We start from the raw sequence: 26,863 nt of genomic DNA, 5'->3' as shown, positions 1-26,863 counted from the left end.
GATCCACATTTATTCTCCATCTTATTCTTTATGCGGACCCTTTAACCTATTTTGTAGCCACAGATGTTAATAATATTTGTTAGAACATTTAGAGTAAATGGTAGCAACCTTAAGAACACTGAAGTATAGAGTGATCTTGGAGTTAGTGGATCAGCTATATAGATTTCTGGTAGGTGCTTCCCACAACAATGTTAATGCAATGATAATCAAATTTATTCAAGAATTGTATTACTCAATGTGCAAAATTAGTTTAAAAATATGAATTTTACATTAAAAATACCATATTTCCTTTGTGAAAAAGAACATTTTCGGTATAGATCAATGACTCACTGGATGCATGCTTTAATACCACTCAGCCATACTGCTATTTGAAAGATTTACTATCACTTAAAGAGAACCAGTTAATGAACATTTGAGGTGGTGAGACAACATATTTTCCACTTACTTTGTGCTGCTTTGCAGTCGTGTGCTAAGCTTCATAATGGCAGTTAATGCATATTCACGTGTTGCAAGTGCTGAGAGACTGGAGTGCAAAATCTTTTCTAAAACATCCAACACCTCATCTTCTGTAACCTACATAGGTAAAGATACAGCAGAGTGTGTACAATGAGATTGAATCTGCTGAGTACCCACAGAATAGCGGCTAAAACCCCCATGATACAAAGAATGCTTTGACAAGCTTTCACGTTGAACATGCAAAGTTGGAGACAATGGAGCCCAATAAAAGCAGCAAGAGCTGCATAATCCAATTCTAAAAACACATTTGAACAGAAGTTATTAAAACAGATTATTAATTTTTAATATGTTGCAATTTATTTGCAATTCTCCATATTTGAACAAAAAAAAGATGGGTTCAAGATCAGTTTATGGGTAACAAAAGAACAGCTAGTCAATTCCGCCTAACTTAAACTCCTTGATGGCTGAAACACCAAGAACACTCAAGACCCACACAATAAGATTTTTGATTGGGCAGAAGTTCATTAGGTCAGCCAATTATAAGAGGCAATTCTGTATTAGTATTCAGTGACACATTTAAAACAAAGGCAAGGTGAATGGCACACAACTTATAAAACTTACATATGCACTCAGTAGTCACTTTATTAGGATGTATCTAATAATGTGGGTACAGGAGTGAAATCTAATGTGGTCTTCTGCTGTTATAGCCCATCCACTTCAAGTTTGACGTGTTGTGTATTCAGAGTTGCTCCTTTGCAAGCTACTGTTATAATGCATGGTTATTTGAGTTACTCTTACCTTCCTGTCAGCTTGAACCAATTTTGTCATTCTCCTCTGAACTCTCTCATTAACAAAGTGTTTTTGCCTACAGAACAGCCACTCAGTGTTCTTTATATTTTGCACTATTCTCTGTAAACTCTAGAGACTTACGTGTGAAAACCCTGGGAGATCAGCAGTTTCTAAGATACTCAAACCACCCTGTCTGGCACCGCAATCATTTCACAGTCATGGTCACTTAGATTACATTTCTTCCCCATTCTGATGTTTCATCTGCACAACTGAACCTCTTGAACATGTCTGGATGCTTTTATGCACCGGGTTTCTGCCACATGATGTCTGTATATAAGCAGGTGTACTACTAAATGCCATGACATAACAGAGTTGACACTAGATGAATGAAACAAAAAGGATCATGCAGAAAAAAATTGCAATTCAGTTGCTCAAGAGACTTCAATTCACTTCAGCAGAGAGAGTGACAAGTTTGCAAAACGCATAGCACATTTGTACCTGAACTGGCATTTCGTCCTCAAACTCTCCTGACAACAGAAGATCCCCATACTCTCCAATACACCACACTGCAACTTGTACAAGAGGTTGCTGTTAAAAAAAAATGATCAAAATGAAACACATCAGCCCACTTTGGACCAAGTTACTTTCATGCAAATTTTGGCAACTGGTTTATAAAGTAAAACAAAGAATACTTAACATAATGAGAGGTTGCTGAAATGGAGAAAGATCTGGAAGGTGGAAGCATATGCATGAAAGGCAGAACAAAGAGCAATTGGCTGTTTCAACTTCAGCAAAGACTGCCATCCAATAGAGGTTGAACCAAAATGCTCACTAGTCTGAAACTTCAAGTCAGTTTTTCTTGTCTTGCTATTAATCAAAATGGGAAGACTAAGACAGAAGGCAATAATCAAAATAAAAGTTAAGGCAGTTAGCAAGTTAAACTGAATTTAGCCAAGACTGTTATTGTAATGCTGAACTGAGTGAGTGACTTATTTATTCGAACATTTTATACCATTCAGATTTGAAGAAAATCATTAAAGAGTTGTTATAAGGGGAGGGGGTTGACAAGGATTGCACTGAATAGTCAAGGATCACAGTTCATATTTGTAACAATAACAATTTCTAAGTAAATTTGAAGGCAACAGAGACAAAATATTAAGAAGCCAATAAGGAAGTCTGAGGACAGAAGAGGTGGCAGATATGGTAATCTGGACCAAAAAAAAGGAATACTGTAGAATTTAGTGGATGAAGTTGTTGATATATATTTGTCTCCAAAGATGCTGTTTCATCTGCTAAGATCTTCCAATGTTGTTTTTTTGTTCAGGGAAGATACAGACAGGTGAATTTATGGAAGCACAGTGGTGGTCCAATTGAAACAACAGAGGAGGCTCCAGACAGGTAGGCGTGAATGATTTAAAAAGTAGCACTTCTGAGATTTCAACTTTTTCGGGCAGCCCAATTGTATCACGATTCATTTGCAAAGGCAAATAAAAATAAGGTGGGGACGAGTTGAGTGGCCATCATGTGAGTGGACCAGTGTTAGACCAGGGAGGCTTCGGCTCAACAGGCTTGGACGAGGTAAGTTTCTTCTTCATTCTTAGTCAGTTACTGCAGTGAGGAAGGCTCCAGGGGCCGTGTTGTGTTCTTTAATGAGATGTGTGAATTCTGGGAGACTTCCAGCTTCCCGGATAACCTAATTTGCACTAGGTACAATGAGCTGCAGCTCCTCAGAGAACGTGTTAAGGAACTGGAGCTGCTGCTTGATGACCTTTGGTTCATACGGGAAAATGAGGAGGTGATACGATCGTTAGGAAGTAGACACCCCTAAGCTGCAGAAGGTAGGTACCTGGGTGACTGTCAGAAGGAAAGGAAATGTGCAGCTAGTGAAGAGTACACCTGCAGCCATTCCCCTCAATTATAAGTATATGCTTTGGATACTGTTGAGGGGGACAATCTATCCGGGGGGGGGGGGGGGGGGTTGGCGCAGTGATCAGGTCTCTTGCATTGAGTTTGGTACTGTGGTACAGAAGGTAAGTGGGGGGAGGGGGGGAGAAGAGGACTGCAATAGTGATAGGGGATTCCATAGCTACATTGGAAGGAAATTGATCTGGTTTAAGGTGGTCATGGTGAAACATGCCATCGACACTCTGGTAGCAAACAAGACTATCAACCACTTAATTAATCACACTTTTTCTCAGAAATAATCATTGCCTGTAACTTCCTTTTCGGAGTTGAGCTTTTGAATGTTGTGTACCACCTGGCACTTTTGCAGTGTGATCTAAAGTCTTGTAGGTGCAAGATGGTTGTGGCAGGTACAGGCCACATCGAGGTGGCAGGACCCAGACCCGCGAGCATGGAATGAGCCAATGTTTGGCCATTGCTAGAGTGGACCTGGAGGCAATCCTAAGTGGTAGAATTAAGGTGGCAAGGCCTGGGCCTGAGAGAGAGGAACAAACTGCTGTTTGGCTGACTTAAGAGCTGGTCTAGATGGAAAGGTCGGACACAGGCTGAATCGAGACAGTTGAGGCCAGGGCTGAGAGCATATCGAAGCGGAGGGCCCGTGTCCAAGAGCACGGAAGTACCTAAGGTTTTGGCCAATCTAAGTACCAGGCCAGATTGAAAAGATTCAGGGGTCGCAGCCAGAGTTCAGCTTGCTGCTCTGTGAGGTTTAATTATCTCTGTGCTGAACTGACACTGTGGCTTGCAACTAACGGGCTCCTGGATCCGCTGCAGAGATAATTGACTTTGTGGCTGTGGACTCAGTTCAGTTCTGAATGTTACTTGCTTACTTTTATTGTTTGCACAATTTGGTTTTATTTCTTGCACATTGGGCATTTGATGGTCGCTTTTTTAAAAATGGGTTCCATTTGGTTTCTTTGTTTTGTGGTTGCCTGTAAGCAGACAAATCTAAAGGTTGTATATAGTATACATACTTGGATGGATGTATGTATACATCCAGTGCTATCATGTTTGCTGTTGTGTGCTGGGGCAGCAGGCTGAGGGTAGCAGACACCAACAGAATCAACAAACTCATTCATAAGGCCAGTGATGTTGTGGGGATGGAACTGGACTCTCTGACGGTGGTGTCTGAAAAGAGGATGCTGTCCAAGTTGCATGCCATCTTGGACAATGTCTCCCATCCACTCCATAATGTATTGGTTAGGCACAGGAGTATATTCAGCCAGAGACTCATTCCACCGAGATGCAACATTGAGCGGCATAGGAAGTCACTTCTACCTGTAGCCATCAAACTTTACAACTCCTCCCTCGGAGTGTCAGACACCCTGAGCCAATAGGCTGGTCCTGGACTTATTTCCACTTGGCATGATTAACTTATTATTATTTAATTATTTATGGTTTATATTGCTATATTTCTTCACTATTCTTGGTGCAGCTGTAATGAAACCCAATTTCCCTCAGGATCAATAAAGTATGTCTGTCTGTCTGTAATAAATGCACTTTGAACTTTGAAAAGGGAGGAAGTCCTGAAAGGAGAATTTAGGGAATTTAATAGAAAGCTGAAAAGTTCCAGGGTGTGCCACGTGCTAGTGGAGGTAAAAATAAGATGATTTGACAGAGGAATACATGGCTGAGGAACTGGTACAGAGGGCAGGGCTTCAGATTTCTGGATCTTGGGTAAGGTACGACCTGTACGAAAGTGACGGATAACACCTGAAGCCGATTTGCTAGAGCTGTTGGGCAGTGTTTAAATTAATTTGGTAGAGGATAGGAACTGGAGTGGTAGAGCTGATGATGGTGCAGTTGGTATACAAGCAAATGCCGTGTGTAGTGAGACTCTTAGGGAGAACAGGCAGATATTAATCAAAATTGGAGTCAGTCGGATGAGTTGCAGTGTAACGTGGGGACAAAAATCGATAGAGGGTGATGGATACAGGACTGAAAGTATTATATTTGAATGCATGCAGTATATGGAATAAGACAGATGATCAGTTAGAGATTGGCAGATATGACATCGTGGACATAACTGAGTTGTGGCTGAAAGAAGATTATAAATTGGGAGCTTAACACATTGCATCAAAAGGATAGGCAGCTGGGCAGAAGGGGTGATGTGGCTCTGTTGGTAAAAAAGCAAAATCAAATCCTTAGAAAGGGGTAACATAGGATTGGAAGATGTAGGATCCTTGTGGATAGAGTTAAGAAACTTCAAGGGTATAAAGACCTTGATGGGAGTTATATTCAGGCTGTGGGGTACAAATTACAACAGGAGATAGGAAAGGCATGCCATGTCAAAAGGCAATGTGATGATAGTCATTAGAGATTTCAATATGCAAACAGTTTGGGAAAACCAGACTGGTGCTAGGTCGCAAGATAGAGAATTTGTAGAATGCCTATGTGATGGTTTTTTAAAGCAACTTGTGGTTGAGCTCACTAGGAGAAAGGCTATTTTGGATTAGGTGAACCCAATTTGATTAGGGAGTTTAAGGTAAAGGAATTCTTTGGAGATAGTGATCATATGATTAAATTCACCCTGCAACTTGAGAGGGAGAAGCTAAAATCAGATGTTATCAGTATTTCAGTGGAGGAATTAGAGGCATGAAAGAGAAGCTGGCCAAAGTTGATTTGAAGGGGACACTAGTAGAACAGCAAAGGCTGGAGTTTCTGGAAGCAATTCATTGTAGGATAGATACACTCCAAAGAAGTATTATAAGAGCAGAATGACACAAACATAGTGAAGAGTATATTGACAGGCTGCAACACAGACTGGCATGGAAACACTAATGTCCTTGAACAGAAAATCCTACAAAGGGTGGTGGATACAGCCCAGTCCATCACGGGTGAAGACCTCCCAACCATTAAGCACAACTACATGAAATGTTGTCACAGGAAAGCAACATACATTGTCAGGGACCCCCACTACCAAAGACATGCTTTCTTCTCGCTGCTGCCTTCTGGAAGATGGTACAGGAGCCTCAGGACTGATAACACCCCCTCAACCATTAGGTTCTTGACTCACTCAACTTTACTTGCCCCATTACTGAAACGTTCCCACAGCCTGTGGACTCACTTTCAAGGACTCTTCATCTCATGTTCTCAATAACTATTGCTTGTTTATTTATTACTATTAATTCATTTTTTTGTATTTGCAGTTAGTTGTCTTCTGGATACTGGCTGAACACCCAAGTTGGTGCAGTCTTACAATGATTCTATAATAGTTGTTGTTCAATTATGGATTTATTGAGTATACCCGGAAGAAAATTCATCTCAGGGTTGTATATGGTGACCTATGTACTTTGACAATAAATTGACTTTGAACTTTGAACAAAGACAACATAAAAGCAAAAGAGAGGACATAAATTAAAGCAAAAATTAGTGGGAAGTTAAGAGAATTGGGAAGCTTTTAAAAACCAACAGAAGGCAACTAAAAAGCCATAAGGAGGGAAAAGATGAAATATGAAAGTAAGCTAGCCAATAACATCAAGGAGCATATCAAAAGGTATTTTTTTCAGATATATAAAGAGAAAAAGAGGCAAGAGTAGATATAGGACTGCTGGAAAATGACCATGGTGAGGTAGTAATGGGGGACAAGGAATTGGAGGTGAACACAGTCGGCCCTCCTTATCTGCAAGTTCCACATGCGCAGATTCAACCAACCGCGGATCAGGAAAACCCGGAAGTTCTCTCTCCAGCACTCGTTGTTTGAGCATGTACAGACTTTTTTTCTTGTCATTATTCCCTAAACAATACAGTATAACAACTACTTACATAGCATTTACATTGTATTAGGAATTATAAGTAATCTAGAGATGATTTAAAAGTATATGGAAGGATGTGTATAGGTTGCTGCGGATTGGGAATCGAAAAAAAATGGAAGTTCTCTAAGTCGGAACAGGTACATCTGGTATTATTTAGCGTCAGTTAGGCAAACGTTTGTCTTAGTATATAGTATATATTTTACCTTTCTATGCATATAAAACACTTAAGAAATGTATGTATTCCAATAATTAAACCACTGCGTTGCTTAGTAATAATTGTAGCTTTCATCGGGGCAGGGCCTTCACATGCTCCATTATTCTCACTTTATCCTGACTGTACCCTAACACTTTTCCAAAGACCGATGGCATTTCACCTCTTTCGGATCGCTTTATTATTTCCACTTTACTTTCACTCATGATCGTTTTCCAGAACAGAAACACTGTGGGAAGTGGGTCCCAAGCTCCGCCACACTGAGACAGGTTAAATAAGCTCCGACACTCCGCTGGGTCCTAAAGTCCACCAACTTGAGCATCCACGTTTTTTGGTATCCACAGAGAGTCCTGGAACCAATCCCCCGCAGATAAGGAGGGCCGACTATAAGTATTTTGCATCAGTCTTCACTGTGTAAGACACTTAGCACTATGCCGTAAGTTTGAGTGTGTCAGGGGACAGAAGTGAGTGTATTTGTTAATATTCACAAGAAAGTGCTTAGAACTCGAAAGGTTAAGGTAGGTAAGTCACTTGTATTCGATGGACAATATCTCAGGGTTCTGAAAGCGGTACCTGAAGAGACTGTGGAAACATCAGTAACGATCTTTCAAGAATCACTAGATTCTGGTCTTGTTCTGGAACACATCACAAATGTTACGCAACTCTTCAAGAAGGGAGGGAGGCAGAAGACAGGGAATTATAAACCAATTAGCTTAATCGCAGTGATTGGGAAGGTGTTGGAGTCAACTGTTAAGTTTGAGGTTTCAAAGTACTTGTACATGATATAATTGGCCAACGTCAGCATGATTTCCTCAAGGAGAAATCTTGCCTGATAAATCTGCTGGAATTCTTTGAGAAAATAACAAGCAGGATAGACAAAGGAGAATGGGTAGGTGTTACGTACTTGGATTTTTAGAAAGCCTTTGACAAGGTGATACACGAGATTGCTTAACAAGTTAAGAGCCCGTGGTATTACAGGAAAGATACTAGCATAGATAGAAGAATAGCTGATTCACAGGAAACAAAGAGTGAGAATAAAGGGAGCCTTTTCTGGTTGACTCATTGACCCCTTTTCTGGGGGGGGGGGGAAGAGGAGAGACAGTTTTGAGGAAGCAGGTAGTCTGAAGGTCTTAGACAGATTGGGAGAATGGGCAAAAAAAAAGTGATATATATGGAACACAGGGTTTTGAAGTGAATACACTTTTGTAGAAGGAATAAAAACATAGTCTATTTTCTAAATGGGGAGAGAAAATTAAAAAATCCGAGGTGCAAAGGGGTTTGCGCAGGATTCCATAATTTGCAAGTTGAATCGGTTGTGAGGAAGGCAAATATGGTAGCATTCATTTTGAGAGGACTAGAATATAAAAACAATTATATAATGCTCAGGTTTTGTAAGACACTGATGAGGCCTCACTTGGAGTATCTTTTCTGAGTTCTGGGCCCCTTAACTAAGAAAAGATGTGCTGACATTGGAGAAGGTTCAGAGGAGGCTCACAAGAATGATTCCCAGATGAAAGAGTTAACATACGAGATGGACTTGATGGTTCTGGGTCTGTATTCACTGGAATTTAGAAGAATGAGGTGGGATCTCACTGAAACATGTTGAATGTTGAAAGGGCCAGATAGGGTGGATATGGAGCGGATATTTCTAAAGTATGGAAGTTTAGGACCAGAGGGCACAGCCTCAGAATACAGGAACATTCATTGAGAATGGAGGTAAGGAGGAATTTCTTTAGCCAGAAGGTGATGAATCTGTGGAATTTGTTGCCACAGGTTGCTGTGAAGTCCTGGTCACTGGGTGTATTTGAGGCAGAGGTTGATAGGTTCTTGATTAGTCAGGGTGTGAAAAAATTATGGGGAGAAGGCAGGAGTACGGGATTAAGATGGAAAATGGATCAACTAAAATGGAATGGCGGAGCAAACTCGATGGGCCAAATGTTTTTATTTCTACTCCTATGTCTTATGGTTTTATGAAATTAAAACACCAGCATGCTATCAAAGGAGACCAAAGACAAGAGAAGAGGTTAACAAAAATGACAAAAGCTCTAGAGACCAAACTAATCTGTATGCTGCCAGATGAAGTGCGCGTGGCCTACAATAATAATTATGCATCTAGTTTATCTAAATTGGTGACCGTGCACATACAATACTTACAAATGGATAAGGGGAGACTGAGAGGAAACAGGTGATTTAGCATATTAAAGTATACAAAATTAGACTGAGATGAAGCATATCCAAGACAGATAAGAGAAGGGAGGAAAATAAATTCTAACCATGTTTAGTCCTTTCTGTCCAGAGGCATAATGCACAGGACCAGTTGTTTAAAGAGAGAAGTAATGATAAAGCATATAATTAAGGGTCTATGGGTGATGGGCAAATATTAGAAATATAACTTAGGGACAGAAACTAATACAGAAGCTTGTAGTGGAGTTCCACAGGATTTAAGAATACCTTTTTTCCTGGAATATACCAGATGTATTTAAAAGTAGGAGGCCCCATTTAGATGACTGCAGAAAATGCAACAGTTTTAGAGTAAAAGGGAGAGAACCAGGTTTCAGGAAATACCAACAAAGCAACAAGATGGCAAAATAAATGCCATAGATAAGTTTCAGAAGCACAGATAATGCACTGGAGAAGGAGATGGGACAATGGATGACAAGAGACCGAGAAAGCCAGAGGAACATACTCAAAGGGATGCCCATAGATCCCCAAAAATAGCTGCAAGATAAAATGACCAAATAAGAATAACCACATAAGAATGATGAGAATGAAGATAAGATGACCAAACAAAAGGCAAATAGGATAAAACACGTTATTGAAAGCATAGAATACAAAATTGAGGTTGCATTTGAACTACATCAAAAAAGGTTAGTCAAGTTGTAACTCAGGTACTGTGTGGTTTTGAGTCACAAATGAACATGAGGGAGGATGCAAAGGCTTTTAAAATAATGTAGCTAGACTGGACAATTTTATTTATAACAAACAGAAACAGGCTAAATTATTCTCTTTGGAAAAGGCAGCTGAGGAATTGTGTAGTGTAACGTGGGGCTTTGAGTTCTGTTATTATCAGCAGAGAGGACAAAAGACTCAGGGATACAGATTTTAGGAAGATAAGACTGGCCACCCCTATACACCTGCCTCAAGAGCAGAAGAGGTAGAATCCAAATTTCAAAAGCACTTGGAATGCACAAACTACTACAGCCAACAAGGATATGGAAGTTGGGAAGTAAGATCAGGTTGGATTCTGCCAGCATAAACATTGTTCTGTATGGTTTAATATAGGTATTTGAAATGGAGTTAAATACAGCATCTTGTACCAAGCACTTTGCACTGATATAAGCAACATAACTTTATTTTTAATAAATGTAAACAGCATATTTTGCTACTTGCCTGTGAAATATCCACACGAATAGCCTGATAAAGTTTCTGCACAATGTATGAATGAAGAGAGTTTGCATTACTGATGAGCTGAATCAGCAGAGGCACGGAGTCATCTCGGACATAACTTCCAGCCTGTGGAGAAGGTAAAACAAAAGTACTGCAGCAATGGAACCTGTCCTGTAGCATTCTAACAACTGTAAAGTGCAAATATCAGAGATTGTGGCTGGAGGTGATACATACTGTGGTGAGCACTCTCATGATGGTGTCAATGTGCCATCGCTTGTTGGGGGCGTATCTAGAAAAGACCACATGATTTGTAACATTAAATTAGGTCATATACTCAATCAAAAGAATAGCTAGACCAAGCCAAATTGCAGCTTGAACCTCCTTTGCTACTCATCATGATCAAGACTGAACTGTCTGCTTTTCCCCCCACTTGAGTGCACTTTTCCACTCAATTCCCCAATCTTAGTTTTGAACACGTTCAATGACAAAGCAGCCACAGCCCTCTGCAGCTACAAATTCCAAAGAACTCAGTCCAAAATGTTGACTCTTATTTGAAAATGTGCTCTAGACCTAGATTTATCATACAGAAGATAGGGGCTTTTAGCCAGTGCTCCAGCTACCTCACTCATAATCTTATAATTTGCCACAAGAACATCTGTCATTCTTATAAACTTGATCTGTTTCTCATATTTCATTACAGGACAGCTTCCTAATTCCACAAATATTTCCATTATCTCAACTCCAAGGTAACTTACAGTGGTCCATAAAGAAACAATGTGCAATACAAATTAACTTCAAAACACATAGCGTCAAAACCAGAGCATGGAAAAAGGCCATTTGGCTCATGCTGTCCAGTGGGTACTGATCTGTATTAATCCTACCTTCCAGCACTTGGTCTGCAACGTTCTACTACTTGTGTGATTCAAATGCTCATCTAGACAGTTCACAAATGCTGTCAGTGACTTTGCTTCCAGCACTTTGTCAGACAGTGTAATCCAGTATTCAGTTCGCTGGGTTAAAAAAAAACATCAGATTCCCTCCAGGTCTCTTGCCCTAACCCTAAATCTCTGTCCTCTTAAGTTTTATTCATCACCGATATGGGGAAATGCTTGACTGGTAATCAATCCTGTCTATACTGCCTCATTTCAAACAAACTAATCATGTCCGCACTTACATAACCTTCTCTGCTCCAGGAAGGACAGGATGTAAATCATTCCCAGATATTACCAAAGCAAGGATCTAGCACCAAACTCTACTGACCAGCATACTGTCCCCAGGATAGAAGACACGCTGAGTGGTGCCAAGTGGTTCAGTGTGCGGGACTTGAGGGATGGATGTTATCACATCCCCATGAGGGAGGCTGACAAAGAGAAGATGGCATTTATATGTCCTCTGGGATTCTTACAGTTTGAAAGGATGCCCCAGGGTATATGAGGAGCCCCTGCAACTTTCCAGAAGGTTATGGAGAAGACAGTGGGGGATATAAATTTGCTTGAGGTATTGGTGTATCTGGATGACCTCATAGTATATGGGTCCACTTTGGAAGAACATGAAGCAAGGCTACTGAAGGTACTGGGCTGCTTGAAAGATGAAGGATTAAAACTTTCCCTGGACATGTACCTGTTCTGTAAAACGCCTGTTAGCTATGTTGGGCACATAGTCTCACAGGATGGAGTAGCTCCAGATCCAGCTAAGATAGAGGCGGTGACCACCTGGCTCAGACCTGAGACTGTGAGCCTTTTGCGTTTGTTCCTCGTGTTCTGTGGTTACCATTGGAGGTTCGTGAAGGACTACGTGAAACTGAGTCACCCGATGAATCAGCTTCTGTGCAGTTACTTTCCCTTGGGGAAGGCAGGGAGAGAGAAAAAGGGCAGGAGGGTGGAGAGTATCTTAGCCCGCTAGAGCCCTTTGGTCTGAGGTGGGATGCAAAATGCAAAGAGGCCTTTCAGTTGCTGAAGGACCTGCTGAACCAGGTGCCAATGCTGGCTTTTGTGGACGCCCCATTGCCATATGTACTGCATACAATGCCAGCCGAGAGGGCTTAGGGGGCTTCCTGTATCAGGATAAGGGGATCGCGTTGAGACACGTTGCATTTGTCAGCTGGAGTCCATCGCCCTTCAAGAAAAACAATCCCATGCACCAGTTGTGGAGTTTCTGGTGTTGAAATGGGTGGTGGTGGATAAGCTGAGTGACTACCTCTATGGGGCCAAGTTTGAGGTAAGTACAGACAACAATCCCCTAACTTATATCTTGACCTTGGTGAAACTGGACGCCACAGGTCATCAGTGGTTGGTGGCGTTGTCTGCCTATGATTTCAGCCTGAAGTACCGGCTGAGAAGCAGGAACATTAATGCTGATGCTTCGTCCTGATGGACGCATGTGGGAATGGACAGGGATGAGGAGAGAAAGAGAGCATCCCTGCCCCGGGGATGAAGGCCATGTGTCAGTTTGCCATCACTGTGAAGGCAGAGGGAAAGCAGGGGCAGGCAGGTTTGAGCAGTGGATCAACTGGGAGCTTCTGATGAGGCCATTCCACAAGTTTACTGTAACCTGATTGCTCTGAAGACAAATCAGCTGCTGGAATTAAGTTCTGGGGAAGTGGCAGAATGCTCAGTGAGATGACCTGGACATTGGTACCATTTGGTCAGCGGTCGAAAAGGGAGTCATGGCTCAGGTGGAGAAAACGAAACACATGGTGGTGCCTCCATTACTGAAAGAATGGCCTCTGTTAGAGTTGCGGAACCAGATCCTATACCAGGTGAGGTCACCTCCAGACCAACCTCGGCGTTGCTAGCTGGTTTTGCCAGAGAAGTATCGGAGGATTTTGTTGAAGTCAATTCATGATGATCCTGGACATTTGGGGGTTGAAAAGACCTATGGATTGCTCAGAGACTGGTTTCACTGCCCTGAATGGAGCTGGAGGTTGAAGAATACTGCAAGTCGTGCATTTGATGCATACGGTGGAAGACACACTTGCACACACTTGCAGAGTGCAGGGCTGCTGGACTTGGTGTGTATGGATTTCCGGTCAATAGAACCTGATGTCAGCAACACAGTGAATGTCTTAGTCATTACGGATCACTACACAGACATGTGCAGGCTTTTCCTGCCGAGGACCAGAGGGCGTCCATGGTGGCCAAAGTGTTATGGGAGAAGTATTTCATTTATTATGGCCTCCCCAGGTGGATACATTGTAATCAGGGACGGGATTTCGAGAACAGACTCATCCATGAGTTACTGGGCATGCTTGGAGTCAAGATGTCAAGGACCAGGAGCGAGGTTGCCCACTGATCTTTGTTTTGGGACTGACGAGGGTGACTTGCCACCGAAGACTTATCTGAAGTACGTGTCTGATATGAAAAGGGAGCTGAAAAGGGCCTATGAGTTAGCTGGGGACGCGGCTGCCAAGCAGAATCAAGGAAATAAGAGGAGGTGTGATCAAAAGGTGAGGTTCTCCCAAAACCTGCCAGGAGACCGAGTCATCATAAAGAATTTGGGGCTACCTGAGAAGCATAAGCTGGCTATTCGATGGGCGGTTTTGCCCTATGTGGTAGAGAGTTAGATGGCAAATCTGCCAGTTTTCCAAGTGAAGCTTGAGGATGGAAATGGGCCTGTCAAGATTCTCCAGCGGAACCACCTTCTGCTTCTGGGACAAGAGGTGCAGGAAGACCCAGAGCCTGACCTGGAGCCTACACCCAATAACAGGACTCTGCGGAGACACGGGGTGACTGCAGGGCCAACAGCAGGAGAGGTTAAGCCAGCCCCCACCTCTGAGAGGGATACTGATTTGGAGGATGAGGATCTGAATGCTGCCTTTTGTTAACTCACTATTGATTGAGGAAGAGACGCCCAGCCCTTCTCCCGCTAGGTCAGATGAAATTGGGGGGGGGGGGGGGGGGGGGGAACTATCTGTGGACAGCCTGGGTTGCAGCAGGACCCTGCGAGGGATGAAGCCGGGCTTGGCCACGGGACAGATGGGTCCGAGTTGCAGGTAGGCATGAGTTATGGGCCCAGGGAAGTCTCGCCAGTTAGACCAGAAGTATCCCCAGTAGTGCTGGAACCTGAAGAGTTAGGTGAGGGGGAACGGAAGTGTCAGAATTAGGAGACTCCCGGATCCACTGGCCTATGTAGCATCGGGAGAACAAAGTGTGGCCCCTACCATTTAGGGGAGCTATGTCACTGCCTTTTACACCTGGGTTGGACTTTGTGCTTTGCAGGAAGGATTGGCGAATTATCTCAACGTCATGAGGACATGACTAAATTTGGTGGGGGAGGGGGAAAAGAGTGTAACGCTCTGTAAGGTTTCACTGCTAATGTAATGGCCTCTCTGTAGTGTTTCACAGCAAATGTAATGGTTTCTCTGTAGCAGCAGTGCTTGAATTATGACTAGAGATAACGGGGGTTTGGAATGTGTGCCATCCATTAAGAGGCATGTGTTATTCCTTCTTGTGTGTCTGAGAGAAGGTATTCGTGGTCTTTTGCTGGGGAGAGATGAAGAGAGAAGATGCAAGTGGAGAGAGTTGGTAGACTGCAGGATGAAGTGGATTTGGAGCGAGGGTGCAGGAGTCGACGAGGCTCAGAGGAGGTTGATGGGAACGAATGGAAGGAACTGTGAGCTCCAACGTGCACGTTAAGGCTGATTTATACTTCTGCGTCAAATGAATGCCTCAGGTACGGCGTAGCTGCATAACCTATGCTGTACCCTGCACCCTACCCTACCCCATAGCCTGACACGCACCTCTCCAAAAATGTAACTGCACATCGCGGCGACACAGACCGCAACAACTGTGATCGGTCGGCTTGGTAGCATCGCATTTCTTCTTGTCTATAGGCATACTGTGCGTACACTGATGTGAAATAAATGGTTGGAGACAATGAACCAAATCATCAAATCTACCTGCTGACATCCAAAAATATTTGAAATGCATTTCCTCGTCCATGTTTCTCACTGAGCAGACGAGCACAGAAAATTCACCCTCCTTCTGCCTCAATCCCTTCAATGGTCATACATATCATCTCCTCTGACGTCTTCTCTTTTTTTGTGTTGCAGTAATTTCAATAAAAATAACCCTTGTTCAATATTTATTAGCTCCAACTCCAAGATGATGCACTCAGTCGCCATTGTTTGAGGTACGCAAAGTAACTCTACACAGTGGCATAGAAACCCCACCGCCAACTAGTGTTTTGGCGGCGAATTGCAGAGCAATGCAGACACACCAAAGCACAGGTATAAATGCTCACAATGGCGCAGACCACTTACAAAGGCTACAGTGTAGGCTACTACGCAGAAGCATAAATCAGCCTTTAGACTGTTTCATTAAAATGGACCCTTTTTCTTTCTAGTTTCTTTACTAATACTATAGTCAGATTAAGAATGATAAATCGCAATTGTTTAATTGCATAAGGTGTACCGTCTGATACTTTGTGGTACGGATTTGTAACTGGGCAACACCTCACGCAGCATCCACACAAACAAGATTTCTCAGTTTGGCTGGGCCCGAGGCTGTCTTCCCCTGGACAAGCACATGCAGGTCGAACCTTCTCTGCTCCAGGAAGGACAGGATCCAGATCATTCCCATATATTACCAAAAGCAAGGATCTAGCACCAACCTCTAATAAACACTACTAATCATCGACATCCAATCACAAAAACAACACTTTCCAATCACCCCATCTCCATTTGCAATCTCATGGGCCTATAGTTATGATCCAGTTATGTGGGACCTTCTCAATGGCTTAATGAAATCCTTGTAAATCACATTTTCTGCACTGCTTTTATAAGTACACTGCTATCTTCTCAAAATTTCAACCAGATTGGTCAAACAAGATCTACCCTTACACAGTCATGCCTGGCTATTTCTGATCAACAAGCGATCATTAATTCTGTCCCTCAGACCTTTTTTTATACCCAATAACCTTCCTGCCACTAATGCTAGACTCACTGGTCCCTAATTGCCAGAATTTTCCTTGCTGGCCTTCTTGAAATGGGGACTACATTTGCCTTTTATTACCTCACTCATGGTCAGCGAAGATTTATAAACTTCAGCCAGAAACCCAGCAATCTCTTGCCTTGCCTCCTGGAGAAGCCTGAAAGAAAATCCCATCCTGCCCCAAAGATTTACCTACCTTGAAGACCAGTAAGGCATTGAATACTTCCTCTTAATGGAAGTATAATAGAATTTCACCTTCCTCTTTGCTGAATTCTGCAACTATAAAACCGTTGCCTTTATGAGTACCGATTAAAAATATTCTTTAATGACCTCACCTATAGCTTCTGGCTGTGTGCACAGATTGCCTTGTGGACCAATGGGCCTTACCTTATTCATGTCTATTATTTTGTCCTCAATATACTTGTCTAACAGTGTTGTTTGGGACTCCTATTTGCTTTTCTAGTAACCTATACTTCTTGTAGGTCACCCCATCTCTATAGTTCTTCCCAGCTGCTATATACCTTGTTTATTTTCTTTATTCAACCTATATTTCCTGTAATAGTCACCCTTGGCTTTCACCTTCAAAGCAGCACAATGGCCCCAAACACTTGCTATTTCTCCTTTGAATACTTCCCATTGTGCAGATGCAGACTGGCAAACAGATGCCCCCAGACTACTTTTGTCAGGATCAGTCCTACTTTAAATAAATTAGCCATCCATCAGTTTAAGACCTCGGTTCCTGAATTAGCCTCATCTTTCTCCACAACCACTTACAGACTTATGGTCACTGTCTGCAAAATTGTCTCCCAGTGACACTCCAATTAGTCTATCTTTAAATTGTGTCAAAAAGCTTTCCAGAATCCACCTCAAAAATTTTACCCTCTGAGCCTTTTATACTCCATTGAAAACACATTTTAAACAGTTGTTGCCCATTGATACACCTGAAGTATATTGTGGAAACATATCAAATAAACATCTGCAGATTCCGAACAAGTTTAAGAAACTTGCTGTGTAGAATCCAGCTTTCTTTTATATTTATTTATGCTATGTGCATCAATGGGGAAACAGTTTAGTAAGCTTAATCACTGATCCCACCTTAATATGCAATGAACCATATAACTGGAGGGCAAACAACCTTTTCCTATTGAATGTCATCTCCACACTTGGATAAATGCACAACGAAACCAGCAGTTGGATTGGAAGCCATCATCTTCTAAACATCTGAATCAATTTAACATAGACTTTAAACTTTCAATAATATTCAAGAAAAAGACAAATGAAATTGGAGAATTCTTCTAGAGGTTTAGGGAACTTAATACTTCAATAGATTCCCAAAACCAATCGGAACCAATTGTAATTTCGCAGAATTTATTGTGGCACAGAATTTAACTGAGGAGTGTGCCCAAGTACTGCCAATGTTTCCCCGCAAGTCAGATGTCATCCCTTTCATTTCCAGTGCAGTATAGTGTATGCAAATTCCTCCAGGTGCTGAAATACTGACATGATTCAGCCCTACTTCTTATATGGTCAACTGCTGCAGTTGTGACCTACCAATGCTTGACATTAAATAATCCATGCATACTGTGGAAGAAATATTTGAGTGGATATTGAGAAAAGCATTAAAAACTATCCAACACAATTTATTAAATATCACCATCAGGTCACAAGAACATTACGAAACTCAGTCTGCAACAAAACCTGAAAGAAGTTTGACTGAATAATTGTGACAACTTATAAAACAATTTTTGACAACAGCTACTAAAAATAGCGAAATCTGTCCTTACAACTCATTTCCTATTAAATATTTTGTGCTTCTATTCTTCCTCATTTTGATGCAAACACACCTATTTTCAAAGTCTCAATTGTTAGTTGTGGTGACCAGACATTGTGCAATCCCTACATGTTCATTGTCAATAATTTATAGCTTACAAATTGGCTTTGCATTTGAATTCAAAGCTTTGTGATAGCCAAAGCATTTAGGTAAACTATACTTTACAATTTACAATAACAGGTGAATATATACTTCCAGAAGAGTAACACTTGCCCTCAAAACATACAAAAAACATCTAACTAACCTCTACACTACAGTTTCACAACTAACTGTGGCAGAGGAGGATCTGCTAGAGATGAGAGATATGGTTTCAAAACAAAAAATAATTTAAAAATAGTTAAACAGATGTGATAGCTCGGTACTGCTTTCTTGTACTTAGCATAGAAAACACCCGTGTATTAGAGCACACAGTTCACTGAAAGCAGCCACACAAAAAGACATGTTGGTAAAATAGGCATTTCACATGCTAGCTTTGATCACCCATGGCATCGAGTTTAGAAGCAGGGACATTATGATGCAGTAATACAAGTTGAAGCTGCACTTGGAGTTTTGTGTACAGTTTTGGTCATTGTTATGCCTGCAGCCCCCTCCTTTGTGAGAACCGCAAGAGCACTATTGGGTTGGGTCAGGGGACCCAGGAAATGAGAGAGAGACGTGCAGAATGCCTCGTTCCCCGGCGATATAAAGCTACGGGACATGGCCATTGTCTCTTGGAGACACATTTGTGGATTGAGATGCTATGCTACGTGACCGCCCTCAGGCAAAGTGGGCTGGGTGAGAAAGAGATTGCATCACCCCAACCTGACTGACATCTACAACCCTGCAAGTCAGGATAAAAGAGGGTCTGTAGGAACAGCCCCTCAGACGCACCAGAAGCAACGCTAGTGATCCCGTAATAGCGCAAAGCCATTTGAAGGAGGCCACGTGCGTTCAGTTCCGTTGCTTGGGACTGGTGGCTTGAACCACGGAAAACGCCTTTTAGCTAGCAATGGGGAAATCAACTCCCCCGACTCAAAGGACTGGCATCATAAAAGACCTGGGCAAGTTTAAAACCGTCTCTCTTAAACCCAAAGAGCTGCAGCTTGAATGACAGTGACTTTTATATTTCCATCGGACAATACATTATCCCCTAGACAACGATAGAGCTATTTCTTATTGATTATTATTATACCCGCACTTTTAGATTTAGTATTGACGACGTATATTATCTGTATGTTTGCATTAATCTTATTTTGTGCCCCTTTATCAATAAATACTTATAAAAATTGTACCATCAGACTTCAACAGACCTCTCTATCTTTGCTGGTAAGTGACCCAGTTACGGGGTACGTAACAAATTGGGGTTCTCATCTCGCGATTTGATACCAAATTGGAGGGCCAGTGAATCGGGCTTGTAAGTCCAAACTTGGATCTGGTTACGCAGGTAGCCAGACGGGAAACCAGCAAAGATGGACGTGGGGGAATTTATAGAAAACCCGACTCTGGAGGCGCTGGAGGCGGCCACCGAATCAGACTTGATAAATTTGGCGAAGGGGTTAAACCTCGCAGAGGTGAGGTTGTCAATGAAAAAGCGGGAGGTGCGAAGGGCAATAACTCAGTATTATATTGGGAAGAATGTGTTTACAGCTGAGGTATTGGAAAATATCCCTGAAAAGGTACCAGCTAGTGGGACGGCTCAGTTAGAGTTGGAGAAATTAAGGTTGGAACATGAAATTAGGGTAAAACAGCTGGAAGCAGCCGAGAAGGAGAAAGAAAGAGCCGAGAGAGAGAGAAGGAGTTAGAGCGGGCCGAGAAGGAGAAAGAGCGAGCCAAGAGAGAGAGAGGAGTTAGAGCGGGCCGAGAAGGAGAAAGAAAGAGCCGAGAGAGAGAGAGAGAGAGAGGAGTTAGAGCGGGTGAAAGAAAGAAGTTAGAGAAGGAGAAAGAAAGGGAGCATGCGCTCCAGCTAAAAGAGTTAGAGGTGAAACGGGAGCAGGACAGAGCTGAGAAGCAAAGAGAGCATGAACTTCAGTTAAAACAGCTGGAAGCAGCTGAGAAGGAGGGGGAGGCAGAGAAACAGAGGAAACATGACTTGGAGATGGAGAAGTTAAGGCAAGAGCAACGAGTTCAGGGGTCAGACCGAGAGGAGCGGTTTAATGTTAGTCGGGAGTTGAGGTTAGTACCTCCGTTCAAGGAGACGGATGTTGATAGTTATTTCTTGATTTTTGAAAAGGTGGCAGTGAATCAGAAGTGACCCAGAGAACAGTGGGTGGTGTTGTTACAAAGTGTGTTAAAAGGGAAGGCACAGCGGGCATATACGGCGTTGTCCATGGAGGAGGAAGAGGAGGAGAGGTATGACAAAGTAAAGGCGGCCATTCTCCGGAGTTATGAGCTAGTACCTGAGGTGTATAGACAGAAGTTTAGAAATTTAAAGAAAGGGTGGAATCAGACGTATACCGAGTTTGCCTATGAGAAGGGTGTGCTCTTGGACTGTTGGTGCACAGCAGAGATAGTGGAAGAGGATTATTGGCGTCTCAGGGAGTTACTTCTGATTGAGGAATTTAAAGGTTGTGTTTCGGAGGATATCCGGATGTATTTGAATGAGAAGCCGAATAAGTCCATCTCAGAATTTGCTAGATTCGCAGATGAATATGCCTTAACCCACAAGACAAAGTTTTCCTCAAATAAAAGTTCCCAGAGAGACCGTGGGAACAATCGAGAAAGTCCGCCGTCTGAGGCAGAGGTCCCGCCGGGAGCTAGTGGTAAGGTTGAGGGGGAAAGGCCAGACGGACAGAGATTTCCGGGCTTGACCTGTTTTAATTGTGGAAAGAGTGGGCATATTGCATCTCGGTGCTTTGCTCCGAGGAAAGAGACAGGAAAAGGGAAAGCAGCAGTCCCTATCGGATGTGTCGTGGTAATCAGTAAATCGACAAGAGAGCCCTGGGTAGACAGAGTACGAGAAGGGTCTGAGACTTGTCTGTCACACGGAACCGTGTCTGTGAGGGAGGGAGACACACCAGTTCCCGTACGGATCTGGAGAGACACAGGGGCTGAGCTGTCATTGATCAGCAGTAAGGTACTAGAGTTTGGTCGCAAGACAAGAATGGTAGCTGTGAAAGGAATAAGTAAAGGGACAGAAATGGTGCCCTTACATAAGGTCATTATGGATTGTGAGCTGGTGTCTGGACCAGTTGAAATAGGGGTGCGATCAGAATTCCCGAGAACCGATGCGGACGTCCTTCTTGGTAACAATTTAGCAGGTGGTAAGGTTTGGGCAGCCATGAAGCTGACCAAACAGCCTGTGAGTGTTGAGGCTCCGCCCCTAGATTCCAAGAGTTATCCCGCATGCGCGGTCACTCGCAGCCTGTCGAGAGAGGCAGCTGAGAACGAGAGCAGTTTAAATCTGGCCAGTTTCGATTTGGCCGAGACGTTTTTACCGACCCTGTACCACGAGGGTTTAGAGGGTGGTAAAACGAAGAGTAGTAAAGTGAAAGAGGGTAAGGGAGAGGGGGTAGATCTGCCCTTAGCGAGGAGAAAGGTTCTAGAGGCAGAAAATAAAGATGAGGAACCGTTAGAGCGGTTAAGAGGTTCAGAGTTGGACATGGATGATCTGTCTGGTTTGGCAGAACTGTTTGAAGAAGTTGAAAATTCTAAAGGTGTTCCCGATAATGAAATGAGGGCAGTCCTAGATGAAAAGGGTGCCCTTGCCTTGAAGAAGTCTGCTGGGTTGGCAGATGGGGTTGTTTCAGCCCGCGGGGTTGAGGTTACTCCGGAAGGGAGTTGCCCAGAGAGTAACTGGGAGGATCAGGGGAATTTAGAATTTGAAAAGGGTACGGGTATTGAAAGCCTGGAAGAGGCCAATGTCCCGTTTGAGTGTATCCAAGATAGGGATGCACGTGGTACTGAACCTAGTAACGGAGCTCAGAAAAAGTCTGAGGTATTTGATTCAGTTGAACGAGACGGCCGTCCTTTTGGGTCAGATAGACCTGGTTCAGTGAAGAAAGGGTTAACCTTGGTAATAGTGGGAAGTGAGAGTTCCCAGGTGTTTGTGCTCGAAGGTGTGTTGAAAGTTAATGCGGAGCTCAAAAATGGGGAGATAAATATTATTATTGAAGGAAACGGGAAATCTGTAGTTCCCGAATCGAATGAAGAAATTTTAAACCCTGCAGATCGCTTACAGATTTTGACGGGGGGCCCCCACACTATTGTTATTCCAGAATGTGGTGTGAAAAGGCAGAATTTGAAATGCTGCTTGAACAAAGGGTTCGAATTAAAAACCAATAGCCTGAAGGGTCCTGACGAGAGGGCTAGCCACCTGTGTAAAATTAAAGAATTGGGTGGAAATTCAGAAGATGGTCTAAGTTTGGGACACAGTGTTGATAAAATAACTCCTATGAAAGAAGTGGCAAAAAGCCTATTTTGCCAGGCTACCTGAGCTCCCCACGTGGGAAATAACTGGAAAAGAGGCGAGGGTTAATGGGGGACGCCATTTTTAAATAGCAGAAACCGGTTTTAAGGGATTTCGACAAAGCCTGTGAATAATAAAAGACAACTCCCATGGAAGCCTGCCTGTTAAATTTGAAAACAACATAACGATTGGTATTTGCATGACCTTTTGTAGTATACACGCAAGCTTAAGATCACAACTCTTTAGTTTTGTTTGCTGAAAAAAAAATAGGTGGTTATTAAATTGAAGTCTGATGCTAAAAGACTTTAGTAAGGTACAAGATGTTAAGCTAGTAAAGGAAGTGACACTGTAATCGTTAACTGTTTGGATGCTGAATTGGATGTATAACTGTATTACTCTGTAGTGAAGAGGAAAAGCTTTTGTATTGTGGTAGATTCCACAATCCTGTAAGACTCTGTACTACTTCGTTTTAACCGCTGGTAAAAACGCATTGAAGAAGGGGGGTGTTATGCCTGCAGCCCCCTCCTTTGTGAGAACCGCAAGATCACTATTGGGTTGGGTCAGGGGACCCAGGAAATAAGAGAAGACGTGCAAAATGCCTCATTCCCCGGCGATGTAAAGCTACGGGACATGGCCATTGTCTCTTGGAGACACATTTGTGGATTGAGATGCTATGCTACGTGACCGCTGTTATGATCCCAGCCCCTCCTTCTTGAGAATCGCAAGATCGCTATTAATTCGGGTCTTAGACCCAGGAAATGAGAGAGAATCCTCAGCAGGACAAAGCAACGGATTTGGCCATTGTTTCTTGGAGACACCTTTGTGGATTGCGATCCTATACTACGTGCCAGCTCTCAGGGCTACGTGTACACCCTCGGGCAATGTGGGCTGGGGATTGCATCACCCCACCCTGATTGACATCTACAACCCTGCAAGTCAAGATAAAAGAGGGGCTGCAGGGGGCAGTCCCCCTAGCGACGCATCAGAAGGAGACACCATCGCTCATCGCTCCCGTGATAACGGGAAGCTATTCGGAAGCCACGTGTGGTCCGTTTCCCCTGGCCTGGGGAATGGATGGCTGATAACACCGAAAAGGACTTTGAACTAACAACGGGGAACCCACGTTCCCGATTCAACGGTTTGCGTCCTAAAGACTGGGCAAGTTTCTTTTCTCACCAAAAATCTCTCTCTCTCTCTCTTCAACACGTGAAACCCAGCGGTCCCCGAAAGGCTAAAGCCTGCATGAACTCGAGAGACTTTTATATTTCCATCGGACAATATTTTTACCCCTAGACAAAATGATAGAGCTACTTCTTATTGATGATTATTACTATACCTGCGCTTTAGAATGAGTATTGACGACGTATATTATCTGAATGTTTGTATTAACCTTACTTTTGTGCCCCTTTATAAATAAAAACGTTTAAAAATAGTACCATCAGACTTCAGCGGACCTCTCTATCTTTGCTGGTAAGTGACCCAGTTACGGGGTTTGTAACAACTTGGGGGTTCTCGTCTCAGGATTTGACACCAAATTGGGAGGCCAGTGAATCGGGATTGTAAGTCCAAACTTGGATCTGGTATGCGGGTAGCCAGACGGGAAACCAGCAAAGATGGACGTGGAGGAATTTATGGGAAATCCGACTCTGGGGGCACTAGAGGCGGCCACCAAATTAGACTTGGTAAATTTGGCGAAGGGGTTAAGCCTCACAGAGGTGAGGTCGTCAATGAAAAAGCGGGAGGTGCGAAGGGCCATAACTCAGTATTACATTGGGAAGAATGTGTTTACAGCTGAGGTATTGGAAAATATCCCTGAAAAGATACTAGCGAGTGGGACGGATCAGTTAGAGTTGGAGAAATTAAGGTTGGAACATGAAATTAAAGGAAAGCAGCTGGAAGCAGCTGAGAAGGATAAAGAAAGGGCCGACAAACAAGGGGAGCAGGCGTTCCAGCTAAAGGAATTAGAGGTGAAACGGGAGCATGAGCTCCAACTAAAGGGGTTAGAGGTGAAAAAAGAGCAGGACCGAGCCAAGAGGCAAAGAGAGCATGAAATTCAGTTAAAACAGCTGGAAACAGCTGAAAAAGAGAGGGAGAGAGAGTATGAGGAGGCAGAGAAACAGAGGAAACATGACTTGGAGATGGAGAAGTTAAGGCAAGAGCGAAGAGATCAAGGGTCAGACCGAGAGGAGCGGTTTAATGTTAGTCGGGAGTTGAGGTTAGTACCTCCGTTCGAGGAGACGGATGTTGGTAGTTATTTCTTGCTTTTTGAAAAGGTGGCAGTGAATCAGAAGTGGCCCAAAGAGCAGTGGGTGGCGTTGTTACAAAGTGTGTTAAAAGGGAAGGCACAACGAGCATATGCGGCATTGTCCATGGAGGAGGGAGAAGCGGAGAATTATGCCGAAGTAAAGGAGGCCATTCTCCGGATTTATGAATTGGTACCTGAGGCGTACAGACAAAAGTTCAGAAATTTAAGGAAAGGGTGGAATCAAACGTATACCGAGCTAGCCCATGAGAAGGGTGTGCTCTTGGACCGTTGGTGCACCGCAGAACAGGTGGACGAGGATTATGGGCGTCTCAGGGAGTTACTTTTGATTAGGAATTTAAAGGTTGTGTTCCGGAAGAGATCCGGATGTATTTGAATGAGAGGCCGAATAAGTCCATCTCAGAATTTGCTAGGTTCGCAGATGAATATGCCCTAACCCACAAGACAAAGTTTTCCTCGACAAAAAGTTACCCGAGAGACCGTGGGAACGGTAGGGAAAGCCCACCGGCTAAGGGAGAAACTCAGCCGGGAGCTAGCAGAAAAAGTGAGGATAACAGGCCAGAAACCTGGAGATTTCCTGGTTTGACCTGTTTTAATTGTGGAAAGGTGGGATATATTGCATCTAAATGCCCCGCTCCGAGGAAGGAGCCAGAAAAAGGGAAAGCAGCTATCACTATAGGCTGTATTGCGTCGATCAGAAAATCGGCGAGAGGGCCCCCGGTAGATGGAGTACAGGAGGGGCGTGAGACGTTTAGTTCCGAAGGAACCGTGTCTGTGGAGGAGGGAGGCCCACAAATTCCAGTATGGATCTGGAGAGACAGTGGGGCTGAGCTATCATTGATTAGCAGTAAAGTGTTAGAGTTCGGACCTCAGACGGGAGAGTTAGCCCTGAGAGGCATAGGAAAATGGACCAAAGTGGTGCCTTTGCATAGGGTCCTTCTAGATTGTGAGTTGGTGTCGGGACCAGTGGAACTGGGGGTCCTGCCGGAGTTGCCGGGGGAAGGTGTGGACGTCCTTCTGGGTAACGACCTAGCGGGTGGGAAGATGGGTGCGGCCATGAAGCTGACAACCCAGCCTGCGAGGGTTGAGGCCCCTCCCTCAGATCCTAAGATCTATCCCGCATGCGCGGTCACTCGCAGCATGTCGAAAAAGGCAGCTGAGACCGAGAGCAGTTTAAATCTGGCCAGTTTTGATTTGGCCGAAATGTTTTTACCGACTCTGTACCAGCGAGGGTCAGAGGAAGGTAAACCGGAGAGTAGGGAGGGAGGAGAGAGTAAACGGGGGGAGGTAGACCTGCCCTTAGCAAGAAGAGAGTTTGTACGGGAACAGGAAGGTGACGCGGAGCTGATAGCCTTGAGAAAGTTGGTTCTTTCTGAGACCGAGGTTGAGACAGAGCCCGAGGGTTACTACCTGAAGGAGGGTGTGTTGATGAGGAAATGGAGGCCCCCCACGGTGCCGGTCGATGAGGACTGGGCGGTGGTACATCAGATAGTAGTTCCGAAAGTGTATCGGGATGAAATTTTGAAATTAGCTCATAAGGGACCTTTAGGTGGGCATTTGGGAATAACGAAGACAGTGGATCGGGTTCAGAGAGAGTTCTATTGGCCAAACCTGAGAAAAGATATTACTGAGTATTGTAAAAGGTGTCATACATGCCAAGTGGTGGGTAAGCCGAACCAAGTTATCCCTAAGGCACCCCTCCGACCCATCCCCGCATGCGAGGAGCCTTTCTCCCGAATCATTGTGGATTTTGCGGGACCCTTACCTAAAACTGCGAGTGGGCGGCAGTATATCATGACCCTGATGTGTGCCGCTACACGCTTTCCAGAGGCTGTGCCTCTGGGTAATATTAGGACCTCTGTGGTGGTGAAGGCCCTCATTAAATTCTTTACCACAGT

General features: G+C 43.6%; 1 protein-coding gene across 2 annotated transcripts in view; it reads right to left on the bottom strand.

Moving 5' to 3' along the window:
• LOC140735886 (AP-1 complex subunit gamma-1-like) overlaps positions 1 to 26,863 on the bottom strand; it is a 161,602-nt gene that overhangs the window by 58,581 nt on the left and 76,158 nt on the right. For both annotated transcript variants that reach the window (XM_073061459.1, XM_073061460.1), the window contains 4 exons: positions 10,792 to 10,846; positions 10,561 to 10,683; positions 1,744 to 1,833; positions 446 to 573 (listed from right to left, as the gene is read on the bottom strand). In XM_073061459.1, coding sequence (XP_072917560.1) covers positions 446 to 573; positions 1,744 to 1,833; positions 10,561 to 10,683; positions 10,792 to 10,846 — 396 coding nt within the window. The remainder of the gene's footprint in view (positions 1 to 445; positions 574 to 1,743; positions 1,834 to 10,560; positions 10,684 to 10,791; positions 10,847 to 26,863) is intronic.

This window comes from Hemitrygon akajei, chromosome 11, assembly GCF_048418815.1.
Source record: "Hemitrygon akajei chromosome 11, sHemAka1.3, whole genome shotgun sequence".
Classification (NCBI taxonomy): domain Eukaryota; kingdom Metazoa; phylum Chordata; class Chondrichthyes; order Myliobatiformes; family Dasyatidae; genus Hemitrygon; species Hemitrygon akajei.
Note: the sequence above shows the minus strand (reverse complement) of the source record. Positions and strands in the feature narration are given on the sequence as shown.